Below are 25,972 nucleotides of genomic sequence, written 5' to 3' on the forward strand. Positions count from 1 at the left end.
CAGGTCACTTGCAGAAAATAAATTTTCAATTTAGACTTCTGACCCTCTGTGATATTTGAGTGCCTTGAAAGTGGACACAATTTTACTGTTAGGAAAGAAGTGCATCCATGCTTTTGTGATTCTAAGGGCCAGTGTCTTACAAGGAGTATAAATGTCCTTGGGAGACATCTGTTATAAATATGAAGTAATTACAGCTACAGGGGACCAAAAGCTAGATCATGTAGAGCGAAGTAGTAGCATGATTGATGGCGACTTTGGCCACGAGGTTTGAGGTGGTCATATAGGAATAGGCAAAATAGAGGAACCTGAAGTTCGTTTATGATAATAGAAACGGTCTGGAGTTAATTGCATGCACAATTTGACAGAGTCTAGAGTTAATTGCATGCACAATTTGACATGTTGAGCGTGAAGAGTAACCAGAGCCACACATATGTAACCCATTATTAATGCAACCATGATTAGGCTGGCTCCAAATGGTGCAAGAGTGATCTCGGAACCTCTGTGTTGGGGATCTTTTGCGGGAGGGACCGGAAAGGAGGGGGATCCTTTCTGTGGCCGTGAGGGGAGGCCGCAAGCTGATCTCTTCCGGGAGTCGTTTTTCAGCAGTGCTTGGGTCTGGGTTTCGGGACGCACGGCCTGACTGTCCTCGCTTAACCAAGTCGGCAGGTGAGTGTGTGTGGAGGTCCCGCGCTCGCAGCCCACCGTGCGCAGCGGCTGTTCTGCGCAGGCGCGTGACAGGGCCGTGGGCTGTCGCTGTGCTCCGCGCGGGGTCCGCGCGAGACCTGTACCTTCGGCCCCGGCCTTGCTGTCCGCTGAGCGCCCGCCCGGCCTGGGAACTCCCGTCCGCTTCCCAGAGGCTGGGAGAGAAAGCTGAGGACGAGTGGTCCCGGCCGAGGAGGGCGCGGCCCGGGCCGCCGCCGTGTGTCCAGCGGCCTGCGTCGCGTTCGGGTTGCGCTCCTCCGTCGGGCGCCGGCGACCGCTCTGCCTGCCGAGTCTCAAGGTCGTGGGCTTGTTCTCTTGCCCTTGGAAGGACACCAGCTGCTGTCTCGCAGTTAACTGATAGCGTTGTGTTTATGTTTTGTTTACACATAGCTTGCCTTTTTTCAGCAAGAATTGAGGGCAGCTGTACTACATTTTGATTAATAGATTAACTCAACAGACTGTATTGGCAAATAGGATCAAGAAAATAACGCACTGAATCTGATACTTGTAGAGGCCAGTTTGATTATTGTCTGGCCGCACGCGCAGCTGGGTGAGCATTGTGGGACAGGTTGTGGAGACATGAAGAAAAGACCCGGAGATGGCGACGGAGACAGAGGTTTATTGGGAGTTACCTACAGGGAGGTCCAGTGGGGGCCGGCTGGGCAGCAATGTGCACCCCCAACCGCGGGCGGGGAGGGGGTTGCTTATACAGGCAGGGGACACAAAAGCTATATGCTTGCCAAGGGGCTGCCCCTGGTACGACCAGCGTTCCCAGGATCAGTAGGTCACTTTGGGGGGCTCTGTGTCTTAAAGACGTGGAGTTCTTCAAGTGAGATAAGGTAAGATCGGGGCTGGCCAGGGCCTGGATTGTTACAAATCCCAGCAGCTGGGTGTCCTGCCCAGAAGGGAGCCAGAAGGACACATGGTTGCAATGGGCTTGTGGGCTCTTGCTGAGCAAGCAAGACCCAGGCCCTACGCTCCACCCTCCATGTGTCCCAGTGGCCCTCACAATCTTATGGCATCATTCTTCCCCGGAGTCCCCTGAGCCAGACACATAGAGGAGCATTGTAACCAGATACCACAACAGCCATAGAGAGCACAGCAAGAGAACAAAATGAATAATAAGAAGGCAAGAATGCCAAAGAAGACCTTTCGCCAGGTTGAGGGGAGGAATTGAATCCAAGCAGAGACCGGGACAGTGGGCAGGGCTTCAGTAGCCTGTATATGGGTGCATAAGGAGGCCATTGCGGAAGAAATGTTAGGAGCATAGTTCTGGATATAGACACAACATTCTAGCTTTATGAGAGCACAGGTCACTCCCTGGGCAGCAGGGAGCATGTCCAGAGCCATTCTATTGTGTAACACTACGCGTCTCATTTGGGATGTTTCTTCATTCAAAAGTGTTATGTGTCCAGTGTTGTTTAGAGCTGTTGCCACATGTTGCGCTAGGGCAGACGCTTGCCTTCTACATCAATAGCTGCAGCTGGTGGGAAAAAGATAGTGAGGGGGTAAAACCACCCTGCAGCGCATCACACACGATGGTGTGCACAGACTGCTCCCAATTAGAAGGAAGCTGTTGAAGGGAAGACAGGATGCGTGCGGGGATGTAGGGGCACCCCCCATGTGCCTCTGCCAGTCCAATTATAAGGCAGATAAGGCCAGCCGTGAGCGCCACAAGCCTACAACCACCCCTGAGGAGAGGCATAGGCTCCTCTGATGGTGTTATTTTTGTCTTCTCAGCCACATGTCAGCAGCAATGATGATTGTTTGGTTACACATTGCTTTAGGTGTCCACCCCACATTTTTTGAGATACTTTCATTTGGTGGTGCAGAGTTATTGTGACATTCAATGCACCAGGGAAGAGAACCTCTTAATTCTATTTGTATAGCAGTTAACTATCCTACACCATCAAACACAGAGTGCCCTGCCTTTGGGCACTGCTCATGCACAAGCTGGAAGATATACTTTCGAGAGGCGGCATAAGAGGGCAAGGACAGGTTACTTGGCTGGAGGAGAGTAGAAATGGGAAAGTGGGTGGCGTTCCTCCACTCTCGCAGGGCTCTCCCGTCAGAGGTGCTGGCAGCTTGGGGACGCCATGGTAACCCTGTGGCTGAAGAGAGAGGCAGTTCACGGCATACCCAGCAGTTGGAGTGATTTTGTATGTCAGCAACGGTGTGTGCCCAAGCAGCGAAAAGGTTGGCAGACGTTGTCCTAAGGACGAAAGTAAGATGTTTAGAGGGAACTAGAACAGGGAGGTCATGACCATCCAACAAGACACGTGGCTGCAGTGATATAGGATAAGGGAGGAACAACGCACCACAGGGAAAGGATGACTGTACCTTGGGGAACTGGAGGCCCTGGATTAGTAAGTTTGGAGGTTTTGGGTGGCCTCCCCACAATGAAGGGTGTTACTGTGATATCCCGTTCTAAGCCTGTACCTCAAGGGGCTAAGAGACCACACCAGTGGGGCCCCACCTGCCAGTCCCAGGGCCAAGTGACCATGTGGGTCCTGGTAGGGAGTTCTCGTGGCAGAGGCAAAAGCACGTTGTTCTGAGTGCCCATCTGTGGTTGTAGTTTCTCTCCTTGACTAGCTCTTGTCTGTAGACGTGCTGTCGTATCAGGTCCTTGAGTCAACATCTGATAGGCACTGGGCCGGGCACTCTCATGTTCATTCAGTTGACATATTGCAGTTGTCAGCCGTCTCATCCAGTGGTCTAGGGTCCTGTCTTCTGTCCTCAGTTGTTGTTTCAGTAAGCCATTCATTCATTTCACCAGCCCCACAGACGTGGGGTTGTTTGGCAGGTGAAAATGCCAATGTATGTCCATTTGATCAGCCCACGTCTGTACCTCGTGTCCAGTAAAGTGCATACCTTGGTCACTGTCAATGTCCATGAGAACACTGTATGTGGTGCAGAGGTGTTCCAGGCCTCTTATGGTGGTCTTTTGTGTGGCCCTCTGGCTGGGTATGCCTGTAGCAGTCCTGTATACATGTCCACACAGGTAAGGGCATACCAGCAGCCATCAGAAAGAGGCAAGGGCGGATGTAGTCCCCCTGCCAGCGTTGAGCAGGCTGCTTGCCTCTGGCAACTTGGCCTGTGTCCCAGAGAATGGCCCAGGGTCTTTACAAGGAACAAGAAGGGCACATCTGACAGCCCTGTACCATATCAGCATAGCATAGGGGGAGGCCACAGGCCTTGACAGTAGCCCACAAGGTCCTTTGTTTTTTGTGTCCAGTCTTTTTGTGTAGCCATTCTGCCATTCTTTCGGCTGGTACTTCTTCCAGATGAATCCGAGCTAATTCGTCTGCTTGTTGGTTTCCCGGTGGTGTTGTCGCCTTATGTGCAGACACATGGTATACTGTTATCATCATTCCCTGCATGCGCTGCCGGATATCATCCCAGAGTTCTGCCCCCAACAATGGGCAACCATTAATAGTCCACTTTTGTCATACCCATTGTGCCATCCACAGAGTGAGCCCTTTACAGACTGCCCAGCTGTCCACGCACAGACGTACTGGATCAGGCTCACGAGTCAGCCATCCAGGCGGCCCTCAATTCGGTCCATCGACTACTGTACCCAGAGCCAGAGTCCAACCACGTGCTGTCGGTCAAAGGCTGGATGGCCACTGCTGTCCACTGGGGGAGTTGCCCCTTGTGGAGCTGTGTACCAGGCCTCTGCCGGGATTGGTCCTTCTCGTTCCCATACATTTGGCAGGGTTTCAGGCATGGGCACCTCGTCTAAGGGGGTGGTTTCTTCTGTGGTGTATGTTACTGGTCCCAGGATGGCGTGCAGTTCTGCACTTAGGGGACTACTGGTCAGGGTCCCTCGTTGTTGTAAGTATGTGTGCCACTTTGCCAATGTCTGTGTTTGGGCTCTTCCCTAGTGGGGCTTTTGGGAAGCATCCTGCAGCCACCCCACAATGGGCAGATGAGTAGGGACTATGACCAGCAGGGAACAGGTTATGGGCTCCACCTGCTGGAGGGCCGGGTAAGCAGAACACAGTTGTTTCAGGGCGTTATACTGGTTTTCAGCCCCTTTGCACAATTGGGATTGGAAGCCAAGGGGCACTTGTTTATTGCCTCGCTTCTGCCAGAGACCCCACCCGAACCCCTCTGGGTAACTGGAATTGTCCAATTCGCATGGTTGTCCTTGTGTTAAAACACCCAAGGACTGGATTGGTTTCACTGCTACTTCGGCTTGGGTGAAGGCCTCCTGCTCTGTAGTCCCCCAGTCGCAGATGACACCCTTTCGCACCAACTTATAAAGAGGATTAGACAGCTTGTGTCTTATCTATCACAGCAGCAGGAACCACTTTTGTCTTACCCGACCACACAACACCCAAGTATTTGACAGACAACCCAGGCCCTTGCACTTTGTTGTCGTTCACTGTGACAAGGGAGCGGGAGGCTTCCTGGAGATCTGGAAAAGACTCAGAGGTTAACGTGACATCATCAATGTAATGGAACAAGGCAACACCAGGGGGTTTTGTCCACCGGGTGGCGCTATAGAGGCGTTGCCACAGGGTGGGGTGAGAAATGAGGAAGCCATTTTGCTCATTTCCACCCTGACAGCAAAATGCCTTCTGCCCCCGTATCCCAGAGATACAAAAGCCACCCTGGGATGCTTTCCCTCCCCTTCTGCCTGAATTTGTTTCCCGTTTCTATCAGTCATCCCTTGATCTTAGCAAAACGACAGGCTAGGATCTCTATTTTCTCATCAGACTCGACAGCGCCTCCGTTGTCCTGGCTGGAACCAGTGGAGCCTCTCTTTCTAACTTCAGTTCCTCTTGTAGCTGCCTCACCTTGGCTCTTGCTTCCATCTCAGCTTCTCTTGTGAGCTTCGCCGCAGTGAGGAGGGGCCACCCCACCGTTGCAGCTACCGCCTGGGCTCTGGCTTCTTTTCCTCATCATTTCTCATGCTCAGGACTTCCCCTCTCTTCGTCGCAAGCCATCCCACAGTGAGGAGGGGCCACCCCACGGCTCTAGCAACGACCTGGGCCTCTGAGTTTTTCTTTTCTACATTTCTCATGCCCAGGACTTCCCCTAGGCCCTTTGGCATTTTCAGGGCATCCCCGTACTCACGCAGTGGGCCCCATCCATCAAGGATAATGGTGACCGGCCCCCACAGGGAGGACATCGGCCAACCTGGCATCCCCCCCCCTTTCCCCTTCCCATCCCCCATAGTCTCGGCACTCACGGGGATTTCTTTGGTCTCCTGGCTGGCTCGCCAGTTGTCTGGCCGCACGCCCAGTTGGGTGAGCAGTGCCGGACAGGTTGCGGAGAGACCAAAGAAAAGACCCGGAGACAGGGACGAGACAGAGGTTTATTGGGAGTTACCTACAGGGAGGTCCAGTGGGGGCCGGCTGGACAGCAATGTGCACCCCCAACCGTGGGCGGGGAGGGGGTTGCTTATATAGGCAGGGGACACAAAGGCTATATGCTTGCAAAGAGGGGCTGCCCCTGGTACGACCAGCGTTCCCAGGATCAGCAGCTCACGTGGAGGGGCTCTGTGTCCCTTTAAGATGTGATGTTCTTCAAGTGAGATAAGGTAAGATCGGGGCTGGCCAGGGCCTGGATTGTTACAAATCCCAGCAGCTGGGCGTCCTGCCCAGAAGAGAGCCAGAAGGACACATGGTTGCAATGGGCTTGTGGGCTCTTGCTGAGCAAGCAAGGCCCAGGCTCTACAATTATTTAACTCCCAATATTAACCAGAAAGTTACGTTCATCCTTTATGTGAAACTCACTTAACAAATACTGTATGTCAGGCACTGGGAAATTTTAAATGAATGATACAAGGGTCTCTTTAAAAAATCTTAGGATAGAGCTAAGATCAAGATATAATGAACAAAAAAGTGGGAAACTTAAAGGCCCACTGAAAGAGTTGAAAAGCTTGGTAATCTCATACTGTGAACAATAGTGCAACCAATAAAAATGATTTAAATCACTATGTGTCCACATGGAAAAATGATTAGGATGTAGTGTTAAGAAAAGTTACAAATCAGTATGTATTATGAACTAAGACGTACAGATGGAGATATAGAGAATAGAGATACATCAAAATTTTAGCAGTGAATATGTGGGGGAGTAGGTGATCTATCATTTTATTATTCTTTATATACTTTTCGGAGTTTTTTTTTTCCCCAGTAAACGTATCTTTTATAATCAGAAATTTAGAAAAAATACAATATAAATATTTCAAAATTTTGGGAGTGAACCTAGAAGAAGTATCTAACACATATTTGAGATCAGGGAAATTTTTTTTTTTTTCCCCTAAAGCCCCAGGCGATAGTTGTAAGTCATAGTTGCACATCCTTCTAGTTGCTGTATGTGGGACGCGGCCTCAGCATGGCCGGAGAAGCAGTGCGTCTGTGCACGCCTGGGATCCGAACCCGGGCAGCCTGCATCAGAGCGCACGCACTTAACCGCTAAGCCACAGGGCCGGCCCAGGGAAATTTCGTAAACAATGTATTTAGGGAGCTGTCTTGAAGGTGTTGGCCAGTTTTAGAAGCAGTTGGAGTGGCTAAGGGACCGCTTGAGTATCTGTGAGGCGGTTTCTGAGAAACTGCAAAGTGTTCCTTGAAAGGCAGAGTGTGGGGGCCGGCTCCATGGCGTAGCGGTTAAGTGCCCGTGCTCCACTGCTGGCGGCCCGGGTTCGGATCCCAGGCGCAAACTGTCACACTGCTTGTCAGGCCATGCTGTGGCGGCGTCCCACATGAAGTGGAGAAAGATGGGCACGGATGTTAGCTCAGGGCCAGTCTTCCTCAGCAAAAAGAGGAGGATTGGCATGGATGTTAGCTCATGGCTGATCTTCCTCACTAAATAAATAAATAAATAAAAATGTTTTAAAAAAAAGAAAAGTAGAGTGTGGATGGAGGCTGGAGATGAGGGTGGAGGGTGGCAAGGGATGAGACAGGAGACTTTTTAGGTCATGACAAGTCCACAAAAGGCCACGTACACCTCCATGAGATTGACTTTATCTTGCGGATAGTGGGAAATTCTGAAGGAGCAGCATAATCAGACTTGTATTTAAGAAGTAACACTTGTCAGCTGTGTAGAAAGTGGCATGGAAGCAGGCAAGACTAGGCTCAGGGCGGCCTCAGAGTAATCCAGACAATCGATGATTGCTGGAACTCCGGTACTGGCAGGATAGAGGTCTTGTTCACTGTCAGCGTGGTACCTATTAGGCGCTGGATACATGACTTTTTGAATGAATTAAATGAAATTTCCCCCCATTCCTTTAAAATCTCAAATGCCAGAATGATCACAGATTCAACGTAGAGAAGGAATTGGTAACATCCTATTTGTTAATACAGACTCAGTTAGTCTCTGTCAGTTGTAATGAAGTGATTTTTAAAGCTCTTGAGAATTCTGACAATACTGATGACTGAGGGACTAATTTTCCAGAAATAGGGGCGGTGAGAGGGCAATAGAGGTCATCACTGCGTGGAGAGCAGGGACTGTGTTAAAATCTCTGAGGCTTGGTTTCATAATAATACCTTATATTCTTAGCTATGTATCATAGTTTACATAATTCTCTAATAATATATCATTTACCTACCTAAAGTCACAAAGGAGGTGATGTTTGGACTGGGCCTTAGAAGGTAGTACAGATAGAAACGGTGGAAGAGAGAATGACATGAGCAAAAGCCTAGAAGCACAAACTTTTTTTTTCCCCAAGAACGTTGAAATGGATTTGGTGCAGACTGTGAAGAGCCTATTAAAAAATAAAACAAAATTTTAAAAACATACAAAGCTCATGAGAAAAATGTTCAGAGACTATGAAAAGACAAGGCATGAAATATAAGTGACCATTTGTCTTAGTCCATTTGAAATACTATAACAAAATACCACAGACTGGGTGGCTTATAAACAACAGAAGTTTATTTCTCACGGTTCTGGAGACTGGGAAGTCCAAGGTGCCGTGTCTGGTGAGAGCCCACTTCCTGGTTCATAGATGGAACCCTTGCTGTGTCCTCACATGGTAGAAGGGGTGAGCTAGCTCTCTGGCTTCTCTTTTATAAGGACACTAAACCCACTCACGAGGGCTCCACCTTCGTGACCTAATCACCTCCCAAAGGCCCCATTCCTAATACCATCACCTTAGGGGTTAGGATTTTAACATATGAATTTGGGGGGGCACGAACATTCAGACCATAGCACCATTAAACTTAAGAAAGGACACAGCCTCACTCATGATAAATTAAAGTTACAGAGATACCATTTTTAACTACTGGATTAGCAAAGATAAAAACGTTTCATAATACATTGCATGGGTGACTATCAATGTATTATCAGTGTGGGGAAACTAGCACCTGAAACTCCCCTATAGTACCCATGGGATTGCAAATTGGTTCAAAATCTAGGAGTGGCAATTACAAATTTATAAATGCGCATGTCCTTTGACACAACAATTCTTGGGATTTTACCTATGGGTACTCTCAAAAATATGTGAAATTACCTATGTAATTCAATGTTATGTTTTTGGAATAGCAAAAAAATTAGAAATAAATGTCCATTAATAAAGGACTGCTTAAATAAATTATGAGATAACCATACAATGGATTACCATGCAACCCCCGTCCCCCCCAAAAGAAGTATTTTATACTCTGTTATGAAAAAATCTCCAAGATACGTTGATAGGTGGAAAAAGCAAGGTGTGGAAAAATGTGTATATTGTGGTACATTTTGTATAAAATAAGAGAAATCGATACAAAAAAAGATTTGTATGTATAAAATATCCCTGGCAGCTTGCGTACAGATCTAGTAACATTGGTTGCCTCCGGCAAGGGCAACTGGATAGCTAGAGTCAGGGGTAGGAGAGGTAGTTTGTAGTGTACCCTTTTGTCCTATTTATTTATTTATTTTTTGTGAGGAAGATCAGCCCTGAACTAACATCCGTGCTAATCCTCCTCATTTTGCTGAGGAAGACCAGCTCTGAGCTAACATCTATTGCCAATCCTCCTCCTTTTTTTTTTTCCTCCCAAAGCCCCAGTAGATAGTTGTATGTCATAGTTGCACATCCTTCTAGTTGCTGTATGTGGGACGCCGCCTCAGCATGGCCAGAGGAGCAGTGCGATGGTGCGTGCCCGGGATCCGAACCTGGGCCGCCAGTAGCAGAGCATGCGCACTTAACCGCTAAGCCACGGGTCCGGCCCTGTCCTTTTTATTTTTAAAAAATTTTTTATTTTGAAATAATTTAAGACTCACAAGGAGTTGCAAAAAATAGTACAGAGAATTTCCATATGCCCTTCACTCAATTCCTCAGTGATATCCTACCTAACCATAATACATTGTCAAAGCCAGGAAATTGACGTTAGTATGATACTATTAACTAAACTGTAGACCTTATTTAGATTTCACCACCTTACATGCACACGTTTTGTGTGTGTGTGTTACCACATGTAGAGATTTGTGTAATAACCACCACAATCAGGATATGGAACTGTTCTATAATCATAAAGAAATTTCCTGATACTACTCCTTTATAATCAGACCCTACCTCCAACCTTGGCAATCACTGGATCTGTTCTCCATTGCTATAATTTGCCGTTTCAAGAGTGTTATGTACCTTTTGAAATTATTTTTTCCCCCACTCAGTATAAATACCCTTGAAATTCATCCAAATTGTTATGTGTATCAATAGTTCATTCCTTTTGATTTCTGAGTAGTATTTCATGATATGGATATACCACAGTTTGTTTAACCGTTCACCTATTGTAGGATATTTTGCTTGTTTCCAGTTTGGGAGTATTCTGAATAAAGCTGCTATGAACATTTATGTGCAGGTTTTTGTGTGGACATAAGTTTTCACTTCTCTAGGATAAATGCCAGGAATGCAATTGCTGGGTTGTGTGATAGGTGTATGTTTAACTTTATTGGAAATTGATAAACTCTTTCCATAGTATCTGGGCCATTTTACATTCCCGTCAGCGATATGTAAGACATCTAGTTGCTTTGTATCCTGCTCCACACTTGGTAATGTCAGGATGGTTAAATTTTAGCCGATTCAATAGGTATGTACTGGCTCTCATTTGCATTTCTCTAATGGCTATTGATATTTAATATCTCATGTGCTTATTTACATCTGTATATCCTCTTTGATGAAATGTCCATTCATGTCTTTTTATATCCATTTTGTAATACCCACACTCACTTTATAGTTGGATTGCTTGTTTTTTGTGTGTGGGAGTTGATTTTTTGTGTGTTTTTTACTGTTGAGTTTAAAGAATGTCCTTTTATATTCCAGATATAAGTTCTTTGTGGGGTATGTGTTTTGCAAATATTTCCCAGTCTGTGACTTGTCTTGTCTTTTTCTTAACAGGATGTTTTGCAGAGCAAAAGTTTTTAATTTTGATTAAGTCCAGTTTAATCAACATTTTCTTTTATGGATTGTGCTTTTGATGTCACATGTAGGAACTCTATCCCTAACTCTTAAGTCATGAAGATTGTCTACTGTATTTTCTTCTAAAAGTTTTATAGTTTTGCATTTAAATCAGTGATCCATTTTGAGTTCATTTTTGTGTAAGACATGAGATTTAGATTGAAGTTTTCTTTGTTGTCTATGACGTCCAGTTGTTTCAACACCATTTATTGAAAAGACTATTTTTCCTCCATTGAACTGCATTTGCACTGTTGTCAAAAAATCAGTTGGGTGAACTTTTTTTAACTGTCTCTGGACTCTCTTCTCTTGCGTTGATGTTTGCGTCTGTCCCTCCTCCAATACCACACTGTCTTGATTACTATAGCTCTATGGTGAGTCTTAAAATTAGGTATTGTGATTCCTGCAGTTTTATTCTTCTTTTCAATATTGTTTTAGCTATTCTGTTTCTTTTGCCTCTTCAAGTAAATTATAGAATCAGCTTGTCTATATCTATGAGAAAAAGGCTGTTGGGATTTTGGTAGAAATTGTGTTAAACGTATAGATCAATTTGGGAAGAATTGATGTTGAGTCTTCCAATCCATTAATACAGTATGTGTCACCATTTATTAGGTTGCCTTTGATTTCTTTTATCAGCGTTTTATATAAATTTTCAGCATACAGACCCTGTACGTGTTTTGTTAGATTTATACAACAATGGAAATATTTCATTCTTTTTTGGACTGATTTTACATGATATAGCATTTTGAATTTTGCCTTCCGTTTGTTCATTGCTAGTATATAGAAACAATTGACTTTTGTGTGTGTTGACCTTATAATCTGTGACCTTGCTTAACTCATTTATTAGTTCCCGGAGCTTTTTTTTTTTTCAAGATTCCTTGGGATTTTCTACATAGACAATCATGTCATCTGCAAATAGGGACAGTTTAATTTCTTCCTTTCCATTTGGTATGCTTTTTATTTCCTTTTCTTGCCATATTGCATTGGCTAAGATAGTAAGTAGTACATTGAACAGGAGTCATGAGACTGCATTCTCGCCTTGGTCCTGATTTTAGGAGTAAAGCACTTCGTTTTTCACCGTTGAGTACTATGTGAACTATAGGATTTTTATGTATGCTTTTTTCAGATTGAAGAATTTCTCTTCTATTCTTAGTTTGCTGAGAGTTTTTAATCTTAAGTGAGTGTGGATTTTGTCAAATGTTTTGCCCACATCAATCAATAAGATTTTGTGGCTTTTCTTCTTTTGATAGTTAATATGGTAGATTACATTGATTGATTTTCTAATATTGAACTAGTGTGGCATAGTTGGAATAAATCTCACTTGGTTGTGCTGTATTATTCTTTTTATATGTTACTGGATTCTATTTACTAATTGTTGAGAATTTTTATGTCTGTTTATGAGAGAAATTTGTCTGTGGTTCTCTTAGTTGTACCGTCTTTGTCTGGTTTTTGTTTCAGAGTAATGCTGGCTTCATAAAATGGGTTGGGAAATGTTCCTCACTCTTCTATTTTTTGGAAGACATTAGGTAGAATTGATTGTTTTTTCTTCTTTTAAGTGTTTGGTGGAATTCACCAGTGAGGCTATCTGAGCCTGGAGATTTATTTTTCAGGAGGTTTTAGCTATGAATTCAATTTTTTTATTAGTTATAGGACTATTCAGGCTACTTACTTCATCTAGCATGAGTTTTGGTAGTTTGTGATTTTCATGGAATTAGTCTATTTTGTCTAACTTGTAGAATTTCTTTGTGTAGAATTGTTTGTAGTATTCTCTTTATCATTCTTTTAATATCTGTTGGGTCTGTAGTGATGTCTCCTCTTTAATTCCTGATATTGGTAATCTAGGGTTTTGGGGTTTTTTTGTCAGCCTTGCTAGAGGTTTATCAATTTTATTGATTTTTGCAAGGAAGTAACTTTTGGGTCGATTTATTTTCTCTATTTTGTTTTGTTTTAAATGTCATTGATTTCTACTCCCTCTGCTTGCTTTGGGTTTATTTTGCTCTCCTTTTTCTAGTTTGTTGAGGCAGAAACTTAGATTGTTGACTTGAGACCTTTCCTCTTTTCTAATATGAATATTTAGTGCTATAAATTTCCCTCTAAGGACTGCTTTAGCTATGCCCACAGATTTTTATATATTGTATATTTTAATTTATTTCAATTTTATTTCCCTGAGACTTTATCTTTGACTCGTGTTGTTTAAAGAGTTTTGTTTAATTTCCAAATGTTTTGTTCTTTTCATGTTATCTTTCTGTTATTTATTTCTAGTTTGAGTCCATTCTAGTCAGAGAAAATACTTTATATGATTTCACTTCTCTTAAACTTGTGAAGGTTTGTTTTATATTCCAGGATATGGTCTATCATTATGAATGCTCCATATATTCTTGAAAGAATGTATATTCTGTTTTTGTTTTAGTGGAGCGTTTTATAAATTCCAATTAGATCTTATTGGTTGATGGTGTTGTTTAGTTCTTCTGTATCCTGGCTGATTTTTGTCTAGTGCTTCTATCAATTACTGAGAGAGAGGTGTTGAAGTTCCCAACAATAATTGTAGATTTGTTTCTTTCTCCTCTCAGTTCTGTCAATTTTTGCTTTGTGTGTTTTGAAATTCTGTCGTTTAGTGCATACACATTTAACATTGCTTTGTCTTCTTGGTGGATTGTCCCTTTTATCATAATGTAACATCCCTGGTAATTTTCTTTGCTCTAAGGTCTACTTTGTCTAAATGTTTATTGAACAACTAAATGTTCTACAGCAGAATAACTAGTTTATAAAGCAGGTCCGTATGTAAGCTTGAACATATAGAGTGGATGAATGTTTGTTTTAGGATGTTTTACATATATAAATGTACATTTTTTTCCCTCTGTAAAGGGTGTTGAGCATATGTATAAATCCATTTCATGTAGCTAACATGGAAGTGACAGAATTTGACCACGTTTTGACAAATAATCTCAGAATTAATATTACCCTAGTTTAAAAGGTAATGTTTTAATTTGAATATTGTTTTTTATAATTTTGTGCAGCATAATGTGGATGCAGAAACTAATGGCATGAAAAACTTTCACATATTCATCACTTGTTTTTGCTAATTATAATTTCAAAAATATTTGATTAGAGTTAGATGGCAGAATGCAAAACCTATCTTTTATATTTTAGAATAAAACCAAAAATTAAGAAAAAAACCCTTTTGTTTATCAATTGTAGTAAAACTTGCTATATAAAATAGTTTCTTCGGCTACATGTATTTCAGGGATTCATAGTGTGCAGTGCTTTCTCTAGATGTTTAATTTTTTTTTTCAGTTTGTTCAGAGAACCAGCTCAGTTGGACTCTACCGATTAAACCATGGGTTTTCAGTGAATACAAAATCATGTGGTTTAAATCCTGTAGAATGACTTTTGCCTGCTTGAATAGAATGAAAAGTTACAGGTAAGTTTATTCACTACTGTGGCAAATATTTACATAATTTGTGCAATAATAGTTTAGTATTGATTGTGCTTAATAAACCCTGTCAGTATGTAATAGCTCATGTGGTTTGATTACAGTAGTTTTTATTTATTTACATATTCTTTTTCCAACAACTTTTAAATTTGGAAAATTTCAAACCCACAGAAAGGTTGTAATACAGTGTACATACAGTGCATACCCATCATCCATATTCAGAGATAGTTTTTATTTTAATATAAGACTATCTTACTTGGAGAACTACTTTTTACTTCCTCATAATATCCTTATGATAGGAGACAAATAATGCCGTGCTTAAAATTGTAAATGATTTGGGTGCAACATAAATGTGATAAGGTGCATAAGTATACATTCTAGGGAGTAAGAGTGAATCAAAGTAATGTCTTTCTGTGTTTGTGTTTTATAAATTAATTTTTAACCTTGTGAAAAATATTGCATAGAGTTAAGGTTTGAGCTCTGTTTTCCAAGTGCGTGCTTCTACTTCTTATAAAGCTCCTTTCAGATTGGGTGTATGTGAAATCACTCTTAGTCAACTGAGCAAACACCTACTGTCATCTATTGTAAGTTAATCCTTGATTACTGAGACTTTGCGTGAAGCATGGAAAAGGAGGGTAATATTCATAAGATAATATTAAAGAAGAGTGACATTTAACTCTTAAAAGGATAATAAGTAATCAATATAGAATGTACTCTATGTAGCTAAGAAAAACATAGTAAAAATATGAATGGCATTACCTATTCTAAAGTAACAACCTTATTCTCTTTTACCTGAGAACCTTTAGAAGATTTTCCTACCATGTACTTTGACATGGAACTTGGTGTAGAGTCTCTCTGATCTCTGTTTACTCCCTGTTTGATCCCATTTGATGTAAAAAAAATTTTTTAGGTGAATTATATACTTTTCTGGGCCTTCTCCTTCAGATTATTCATTTGACAAATGTTTCCTGAGCACCAACTGTGTTCCAGGAACTGTGCTAGTCGCTAGGCATGAAATGGTAAGCGAGACAGTCCATTCCTTGCTCCCATAGTGCTTATGTGCTAGTAAGGAGACATGATCAAATGATCACGTAGCCCCATGAAGAAGTACAAAGTTGTATAGGAGTTAAAATAGGGAAATATGGCTCAGTTTTGAGAGTCAGGAAAGACTTCTTGGGTGACATTCCATGTAAACCTAACATCTGAAGGATGAAACGGAATTAATTAGGTGTGTAGAGGAGGGAAGGGAGAATGAGAGAAGAATATTCTAGGCAGAGGGAACAATGTATACAAAGTATCTGAGGAAGGAGCAAGCATGGTTAGTTCAAAGAACTGAAGGAAGGCCCGTGTGGAGGGGGAGGTGAGTAGTGGAAAGTGAATTTGGAGAGGGAAGAGATTGGGGACCGAATAATTCAGAGCATTGTAGGCTGTGCTAAGGATTTTAGTCTTTTTCCTTATGTCACTGGGAAGCCAGGGAAGCATTTTAAGTGAGAAAATAACGTGATCATATTTGTATTTCAGAACAATCACTCTGGATGCATTGTGGAGAACAGATTGGAGGGGAATGAGATAGGAAGCAGGCAGACTAATTAGAAGGCTAGGACATAGTTCAAGCAAGAGATGATGGGAGCTTGGACTAGAGTGATAGCAATAGAAATGGAGAGAAGAAGATGGAGGCACCTGGGTTCAAATCCTGGCTCCACCACTTACTTAATCTTCCTGAACCTACCTTTTCTTATCTGTGGAACAGGGGTGATAATAATACCTATCTTCTAGAGTTGCCGGGAAGATTAAATGAGATGACATATGACATATGTGGAGTTCTTAAACAGTACCCGCCATTTGCTAAATGCGCAATAAATGGTTCCTACTACTACTATGCCTGTTATTATTAGATGTGACCCAGAAGGCCAAGTTTTATAAAGTTTTTCATTGTAACTTACTTCAAAAGCAAATTAATTTTGTTTCATCTGTGAATATGTATATATATATTTATAAGCAGTGTGATTATAAGAAAACTTGGTTTTGAAGCATCAAAAGTGAGCAATACAAATATTTAGAATCTAGTAAATTGTAAATGAAATATCTTTCTACATAATATATCCCATGTTACATTTTTTAAAGTGGCAGTTTTTGCCTGGTTCTTCATTTTGACCTCGTAGGTACCCTTGGACAAGACCGTACAGCACTTCTGGAACCACTGTAGACAGCAGTGAGGTAAAAACCTTCCTGGCCCTGGCTCACAGGTGGTGGGATGAGCAAGGAGTGTATGCGCCTCTTCATTCTATGAACGACCTGAGGGTACCATTTATTAGGTAACATTCCAGAAATTCTAAGTCTTTTAAGGTGCAACTCTTCAATAATTTGTCTTTTTTTGAGTTCACTTTTCTCTTGGTTTATACCTAGGTTCAAAATGCTGCATTTTAAGTTTGCTTTAGAAATTGGGAAGATTCTTTTCAATGTCCATTGTTTGAAACCATTAATTTTTTAATATCACCTAATTTCTAGGCTGCTTTCATAAATTAACTTGAAGCATTCCAAATAGCTTAATTGTAATTAAATCCTTATGAAAAGGAACTAGGGTCCTATGGCATCAAGGTCAATTTATAGCGACTTTGACCTTTAGGCAGTTCTAATAAGGGGAATACTACTGAGATGGTTCAATTCAACAAATATTTATGAAAACTTACCTTGTACAGAGCTTGTGGGCTAGACTCTATGAAAGCTACTAAGATATTCATCATTCGAAACACAGTCCATGTACCTTAGAGACTTACAGTTTGCTGTGGGAGATAAAGGCAAAGGTTCATCAGACTCCATTTATCAAGAAATTGCTCATTCGTTCTTCTGTCCATTTATTTATTTATTCATTAAACATTTTTGAGCAGCCGATATGGGCAAGACACTGTAATAGACACAGAATATCAGACTCAGACTGCCCTTAAGGAACTTTCTGATTGGTTTTTGCTGGTTCATCCAGAATTAATGCAGCAAAAGGAAATATTGGCACCTTTTTATTACCACTGAATTAGTGGATCACTGAAACACTATGGCAGAGAAAAGCAGAAATGTCATTCTATTAGGCTAGATCAGTGGTTCTCAAGATGTGTGCCCTGGACTAGCAACATCAGGATCACCTGGGAACTCATTAGAAATGCAAAATTCTCAGATCTCACCCTAGACCTCCTACTTTGGGGGGTCAGCAGCCTGTGGTTTAACAAACCTTACAGATGATTCAGATTCACACTCAGCTTGAGAACTATTCTATTCAAACTACTGTGACACCATTATTTAGACATCACACTAAAATGGATCACCCAGGGCAATACAAGTTATGGTTAGAAGTGTAGATTTTCTTCTGAGCATAATTGGAAGCCATAGCAGGGCAGTGATATGATCTAAATTATGATTTAAAGGAGTCATTTTGGCCGATGTGTGGAGAATGGATTGGACTTCATTTGAAATGAGCCCTTTCAGTATATTATAACATTCTAAAGTTATCTACTTAACCACTGTCTAGGTTATTCTTAGAAGTCAATTAATTTTAATAGCAATAAAAGATATCCTAAGATAGCCTTATTATATATAACATTTATTTTAATATAAAGTATAATTAAAATTCATATAGTCCAGTTTAAAAGTTTGGTTTGCAACACTGTTAGGTATATATCAGTGTGTGTCTATGTTTGTATGTATGTGTGTGCTTATGTTTGCTTATGTAGTTAAGTATTACTATGATTATCTTAGAATTAAGTTTACATGATTTGAATGCCTGTTTACATGATCATGAAAACACCACTAAGAAGATTAAGAGAGACTTAATTTAGGAAGGAATATAGGCAAATTCTGAAAATATGGATCTCCAATCTGCTTCTTCTAAGCCCTACAAAATAACCTATCTATTGCTGACATGAAATGGGTCTAGCAAGTACTAACAAAGTAGCTAATAGATGTCTCAGGTGCATGATATCTCAAGCAAATAAAATTAGGTTAATCTAAGGTTATTTTTAAAGTTTTTCTTTAGATTATTACTAAAGTAATAATTAAGTCAAAATTATTACTAGATTATTTCAAGAGCTTTGCTTTAAGCATCCTGCTTTTGACTATTTAAAGTATCTTATAAATTAAACATAATATAGTAAGTCATTAATGCTGAAAATACCCAAAAAATCAATCATCCATTTAAAATGAGAGTTTAATATTTCCTTGAAAATTGTATACTTTTAAGACTTTATTGATAAAATTAATAATTTGTTCTTATATGTTTTGAATTTTTTTAAAAGAGACAATCTTTTAAAAACAGTTGCTAATCACCAGCCAGGAAAACCTTTGTCTGGGATGAAGATTCTTGATGTTGGCTGTGGTGGTGGATTGTTAACTGAAGTAAGTGATTTACAACTTTGCTGCCGTTTTTTTTTTTTTTTTTTTTTGTGAGGAAGATCAGCCCTCAGCTAACATCCATGCTAATCCTCCTCTTTTTGCTGAGGAAGACTGGCTCTGAGCTAACATCTATTGCCAATCCTCCTCCTTTTTTTCCCCAAAGCCCCAGTAGATAGTTGTATGTCATAGTTGCACATGCTTCTAGTTGCTGTATGTGGGACGCAGCCTCAGCATGGCTGGAGAAGCGGTGCATCGGTGCGTGCCCGGGATCGAACCCGGGGCTGCCAGTAGCAGAGCGAGGCCACTTAACCGCTAAGCCACAGGGCTGGCCCTTTCCTGCCGTTTTTAAATAACTGGAAAAAAAAATTGAGAAGTGAGCTTATGCTCATTTGTCCTTTTATCAAATAGTATTGTTCATTAAAAAAAGAAATGCGTAATGTTTTTAATATTTTTCTGATTATAAAAGTAATACATACTTTTTGCTTTCTTAAAAATATATGCACAAAAATGTCAGAAAATTATAGTGAGGGATTTTTTTCTTTAATGTAGATATGGGGCACTGGTTATTCGAATAGCTTTGAAAAATTTGTTGTCTCTTCTATCCCAAGGGATTAGGCGGTTTCCACTGGTTTAAATGCAGTGATAAGCTGTCCTCTTGCACTTGCTTCAATATCAAAACCTAACTGAGTTTTGCCTGCTTGGGGGCTCTCCCCTTCTTAAGTGCTTCAGAGTACTTGGAAGAATGCTCATTCTACCTGTGAAGAACATTTGCTTTAGCTTATAGTAAATTTATGCCCTGCAGCTCTCTTTTGTATTCTTTTGTCAACACAATAACTTTTTGTTTCAGTGCTGCATCATGATCTGATCTTTGAAAGATATATTTTTTTTAATTTTATTTATTTATTTTTCCCCCAAAGCCCCAGTAGATAGTTGTATGTCATAGTTGCACATCCTTCTAGTTGCTGTATGGGACGCGGCCTCAGCATGGCCGGAGAAGCGGTGCATCGGTGCACGCCCGGGATCCGAACCCGGGCCACCAGCAGCGGAGCGCGTGCACTTAACCGCTAAGCCACGGGGCCGGCCCAGAAAGATATTTTAAGCAATAGTATAGGAAACAAATGTGAGCTAAGGTTCAATGGGATGTGGTACCGTCAAGGTCCATAACAGCCACGTTGACAGTGAGGCTAACAGAGGCCTTTGATGCATAGCTAAGTTTCCAGATGCACAGAAAACGTGTTCTTCATATGGTGATGGGCTGGTTTCTTTTTCTTTTTTTTTTTTTTTTTTTTTGGTGAGGACGATTGGCACTGAGCTAACATCCATTGCCAATCTTCCTCTTTTTGCTGAGGAAGACTAGCCCTGAGCTAACATCTGTGCCCATCTTCTTCTATTTTGTATATGGGATGCCACCACAGCATGGCTTGATGAGCAGTGCGTATGTCCCACCCGGGGTTCCGAACCTGCGAACCCCCAGCTGCCGAAGCACGAACTTAACCCCACTATGACACCGGGCTGGCCCCTGGGCTGGTTTCTTTTGACATCAACAGTTATGAAAAAACATCGCTTGGAATCAAGAATATGTAGTGTATCAAATTGTCAATATGCACGGTTTTACTATACGTGTTCTACAGTCTTCTCAGTGTATTATTACAGATCTTATATCACTAAAGATAAAATAATTTGATTTATACTTTTAACTTATTGACTAAAGAGTTATAAAATAAATACTATGCAAGTTTTGGTCAAAGTTAAGCCTGTGTTAAAAACTTGGGCATGTCGTGGGAAGTGATTGAATATAAATGTTGAAAGAAGAATCAGCTGTGAAGAATCATTTCCAATCACAGAAAAAACTAAGAAAAAATCGTTCTTTAGAAAATTTGAATGTCAGTAATTTTTGCTGTTTTTACAATGACGTTACATTTATTGCACTTTAAATGTTAATATTATACTACGTGCATGTAAATATATCCAGAGAATATAAACAAAATTTTTTTCACTATTCTCAAGTAGTTCTTGATACATTTTTTGCTGTTGTGATTATTGTTCTCACTTTTAAGTTTTTTATTATAGAAATTTTCACATGTGTACAAACTAGAGAAAATGGTACAATGAACTTCCATGTACCCGTAAATGATCCCCAATAATCGTCCCCTCGTGGTTAATCTTGTTTCCTTTTTGATAAGCTTTTGATTGCTAACATGTGTTCTGTTTTCTTCCTGAGGGTAACGGTTTTTTATGCCATTAGCCTCTAGGGCGGCTTGGGGCTTCAGTTATTGGAATCGATCCTGTGGATGAGAACATTAAAACAGCACAGCGCCATAAATCATTTGATCCAGTCCTGGATAAGAGGATAGAGTACAGAGCATGTTCCCTGGAAGAGATTGTGGAAGAGACTGCAGAAACATTTGATGCTGTCGTAGCTTCCGAAGTTGTAGAACATGTGATTGATCTAGAAACATTTGTACAGTGCTGCTTTCAAGTGTTGAAAGTAAGACTCGTGGAGTTTACTTTTTTGTTTTTTCTTTTGAGTGTGTGTATATATCCGTAACAATAAATGTTTCATAATACTGAAACCAGGAAGCCAGGATTAGGGGACAGCATCTCTGCTGGAGATTACTTCTGCCTCTCAGCTTGCCTTCAATACTGGAGTTTTCCAGATCTAGTATCTTGATATCTTGAAAAATGTTGGTGCTGAACATTATAATACAAACAATAGATTTATAGCAGTATTTTTACATTGGTATAGACTGGATTACATACCTAATAGACACTGAATGACAATTACTAAGAAATTGATTTGGATTAATACTTAAAAATCAATACTTAGCATTTGTTAAGTAACTCTGTATGTGATATGTATAACAGTTTACAGCTGATAAAAGAATACTTCATACATATGATCTCACTTGATATTACCTACAACCAGGTGAGGAAGGTAAGGCAGGCATTGTTATGACTTCCTTTGACCCAATGAAAATCAGAATTTGAGAGATGTGAAAAGTCACTTGGTCTTTAAGTCAAAGGTCACTAGGCACTTAAGTGTCGGCTTAAGGCTACATCTTTTGATTCCAAGTCTGGTTCTTCCCATTACATTATTATGCGTATATAGTTTGCCACAGACTTAGTCCTCTGAAGGTGGTTCCAAATTTTCTTGTAATAAATATCCCTAGAGTATTATTATTATTGTTACTATATGGATTCTGCTATTTATGTATTCAAGACATAACACCCTAAGGTCAAGAGCTAAAAGAATGAAATGCTTAGCCTTACCTAAAGAGAGCTTTTTAAAAATACTCTTAAAAAAAATCATTTTAGATTTACAGAAGAGTTGCAAAGATAGTATAGAGTGTTCCCAAATATATAGCCTTCGCTCGGTTTCCCCTACTGTTAACGTTTTATAGAATAAGGGTAGGAACTGGGGTGAGGTAAGTGAGGCACCTAGGGCACAAAATTGAAGGAGGCCCTCAGTCTTCGGAGCCCACGCTGCGTCTGCACACGCGGGAGAGTGCGAGTGACATAGCCCCGTATGTAACCCATGGTACCTTCCGCGAAACTAAGAAATTAACGTTGACTTTATACTATTAACTACACTGCAGACCTTGTTAAATTCCATTAGTTTTTCCACTAATGTCATTTTTCCGTTGCAGGATCCAGTCCAGGATCCTATGTTGCATCTAGTTGCCATGTCTCCTTAGTCTCCTTCAGTCTGTAACAGTTTCATGGTGTTGCCCCTTAAATCAGTTTTGTTAGGCTTGTCTCCTATTTTCCAAGCAAAACTCCTTAATTATTACTTTTTGTGTTGTGTGTCAGTCAGTATGTGTGAATAGAGGATCTTTCACGCATGTGATGAATGCTGGCATTGTAGAATTTAAAACTAATTTTTGCTTTAATGGAGAGCCTATTTTTAAAAAATAAATGACCATTGCTCACCACTATTTTCTTAGAGTAAGGTTTTGTAGAACACAGATTAGATATTCATAAGTGATTTTTTTCCTCAGTTCTATTGAGATATAATTGACACATAAGTGATTCTTAATAAGATATTTTAGAATACTAGAGTTTTACAGAGAAAAGTTACAATGTGTGATGAAGTAGTGTCTGATATTTCAGTTTTTAATTTCAGGGCACATTCTAGTATTTCAGAACCCCGCTTATCTTTTTTATTTTTGGTTTGGGATGGTATTTGAGGTTATTCATCTTTCTCTTTCTATGTATATATCTGTATATATATGATTATTTTAGAGGGAATCTTTGGCATTTTATCCCCATCAGGCTATTGAGAATGTGTAAAAGTGAGAGGAGAATTAATGTCCTTGCCATTTGTGGAAATAAATATAGGAAACACCATAATCACTAAAAAATGGCAGACTAAACAGTCCCATCAATGGTTTGCATTCACCTAAATGCTTATCTTGATCTCTTCATATTCTTTATACTAATGAAATCAAAACAAAACAAAAAACGTTCAAACCTTAATCATTAGTGTTTTTGTCAGGGGATACTTATTGGCATTGCTCGCCTGCACAAGATGGGAGCTATGGGCTGTACTAAACAAGGTAGACAGGCTCAGCCCCCAAAGAGGAAACAGCGTTGACACATGTGAGAACGTAAGTGTGACATGGAGCAAGGAAGAGCAGCCCGATCTCATTTCTATATTTTTATTATATAGTATTTGATATGTACAGAAGAATGTATATAATATAAATATAATCACAGTAATGTGTGATTTAAGAGTTGTAAGCACTGTTGCATAAACTCAATGAGTGCATCTGTAGTAGACTGCCTTTAATAATGAATTTCCCAAAAGAAAAAATACTGTTTTGGTCAACTATATTTTATTCATACTTATATATCTTAATTGCACTTAAACTATTTGAAGAAAGGAGGAGGGTGGGGGAAGCCAAGCCTTTACCTAACTGATACTCCTGACATTTAAAATTGTACTTCTATACATGTTGTTTTTAGCCCAGTGGTTCTTTATTCATTACTACAATCAACAAGACCCAGCTGTCTTATGCCTTGGGAATTGTTTTTGCAGAGCAAATTGCAGGTATTGTACCAAAAGGTACTCATACATGGGAGAAGTTTGTTTCACCCGAAAAGCTAGAGAGCATTCTGGAATCAAGTAAGTATTAAGAGTTTTTTGAATTTTCAAGCCTAACTGAATTTTTAATGTACCTATAATTATTAATCACACAACCTAGCACTTAATTAAGTAGGCTGCTATTCTTTGGATGTTGGTTCCGTCTTCTTAACTAGATCATAAACTCCTTGAAGTTAGGAGTAAGTATTAGACACCACTTCTCTCTCACCTGTGGCACCTAACCCAAGGCCAAGCAAATCACAGATGATCAGTGAGTACTTTGGGCTGTTTAGTCTTCTTTGGTTAAGGATGAGGAACAAATGTCTATTACTGACACATCCTCAGTTTGTCCTATTAAGGCCGTGCTTGTATCAGCTTATATTATATATAAGCTTATATATTATTTTTCCCTATTCCTCCATACTTGGATATATTTTGAACTTCCTTGTCACTTTTTATGTATTTTATGCTAGTTATAGCATGCCTTTTATTATGGTTAGTTTGGTGTTTCGAAGCCCCTTTCTGGCCTGTAAGCTCCTTGAAGGCAAGACTGTGTCTCCTTTTTGTATTCCTTATACTGCCTAGCTCTGCTTTACACAGTGTGAGCACTCGATTTACGTGTGGAATTCCTGTCAAGTAATAACATCTGTCAGTTTGTTTATTTGGCATTTGGTATTCCTGTTGAGTACTTAGACTCATGTATGTCTTATGCTTTTTGTTCATGTAACAGTATATCAGTAAACTTGATTTTACTTGGAATATTATCAGTCCAAGGCAATATAGTAAGTTCTAAAGGGTTCTGCAAGTAACCTTGTTGAAAATAGAGTAGAAAAAATATTTTAAAGATGCTTTATAGGAACAATCACTTGTTGGCAGGTATGTGCTAGTACAGCTAACATTGATTGAGTACTTACCAGATTTCAAACACTGCTGCTTTCCACACATACCTCATCTAATTCTAACAACTCTATGACATGTGTTCTGTACGTATGAGAAAACTGAGATTCAGAAAGGTTAAGTGATGCCCAGCGTCACCGTCTAATAGGTGCCAGAGCTGGGATCTGAACCCAAGCAGTCTGCTTTAGAGTTTAGGTTCTATGCTGCACTAAAAAAATGATCTCTACGTGGTTACAAAGTAATTTTGCCTATTGAGTTAGGAATGCTTCTTTAATATGGAGAGTTGCATGAGACTCTTGGCACTTGGAAGGTAACTATTTATTAAATCTACTTTTTCTAATTTTTTTGTGTTCAGATGGTCTGTCAGTTCAGACTGTGGCAGGAATGCTCTACAACCCTTTCTCAGGGTACTGGCATTGGAGTGAAAATACCAGCCTTAACTATGCAGCTTATGCTGTGAAGTCCGGGGTTCAGGAACACCAGGTGCCAGCTGAGTTTGTTTTAAAGGAGGAAGCAGAAGAGCTCCAAGCCACAGCCTCTACCAACCCAGCTGTGCATGAAGAGCTGAAGAAATGAATTGTTTCTAGAGACTGTAGTAATATGGCTTGAAAGTCTGATGTTTACAAATACAAAGAATATATAATTTGTCTTTGGAGAGAGGATCATGAAGAAAAGAGAGTCAATAAAAAGGGCTAAGACCTTGGATAAAAGTTTTTGTTGTTTTATCTAATAGCCACTTTCAAGGGATTATTCTATGGATTAAAAAGGTTTGTCAAGGTATTGTGTGATCTAGGAGTTTAAGTTCCTCAGCCTTAGTTTATATAAATAGGGTGTGCATATTTCACTTCATCTTACATATATGTGTATGGTATAATATGATTTACAGCAATCTGTATCATCTATGTTCTTCTTGATTTGGTTTTAGTTAAAGGCAGTTATGCTTCTGACTGATGAAAACCAAATGTAGTTTTATACCACTTATACTTGGGAAGATAAGACACATTTTTTTCTTTTAAATTTTAGTTTGTTGGAAAGCAAATGGAATGTTAAATATATACTGGATTTGGATTCAAACATTAAAATCAAGAAGTTCAGATGA

The 25,972-nt window shown here is 40.3% G+C and overlaps 1 protein-coding gene across 1 annotated transcript; it reads left to right on the plus strand.

Annotated features, from left to right (window-relative positions):
* Positions 1–151: 151 nt before the first annotated feature.
* On the plus strand, positions 152–25,972 carry COQ3 (coenzyme Q3, methyltransferase). The gene is made up of 8 exons (XM_058566806.1): positions 152–265; positions 489–666; positions 14,375–14,501; positions 16,676–16,828; positions 18,797–18,896; positions 21,139–21,381; positions 23,859–24,018; positions 25,229–25,972. Exons 1-8 carry the CDS (start codon positions 152–154, stop codon positions 25,447–25,449), a joined length of 1,296 nt encoding a protein of 431 aa, XP_058422789.1. The 3' UTR covers positions 25,450–25,972.

The sequence above is a fragment of the Diceros bicornis genome, chromosome 23 (genome assembly GCF_020826845.1).
Source record: "Diceros bicornis minor isolate mBicDic1 chromosome 23, mDicBic1.mat.cur, whole genome shotgun sequence".
NCBI lineage: Eukaryota > Metazoa > Chordata > Mammalia > Perissodactyla > Rhinocerotidae > Diceros > Diceros bicornis.

What these genes read in the sequence shown, in the direction of transcription:
- COQ3 (XM_058566806.1), top strand. Translation starts at nt 152, where the DNA reads ATGTCCTTGGGAGACATCTGTTATAAATATGAAGTAATTACAGCTACA. An exon ending in TCGCTTAACCAAGTCGGCAG is followed by an intron (nt 667 to 14,374) that starts GTGAGTGTGTGT and finishes TTTTTTTTTCAG; the next exon opens with TTTGTTCAGAGAACCAGCTC. An exon ending in GCTGCTTTCAAGTGTTGAAA is followed by an intron (nt 21,382 to 23,858) that starts GTAAGACTCGTG and finishes TGTTGTTTTTAG; the next exon opens with CCCAGTGGTTCTTTATTCAT.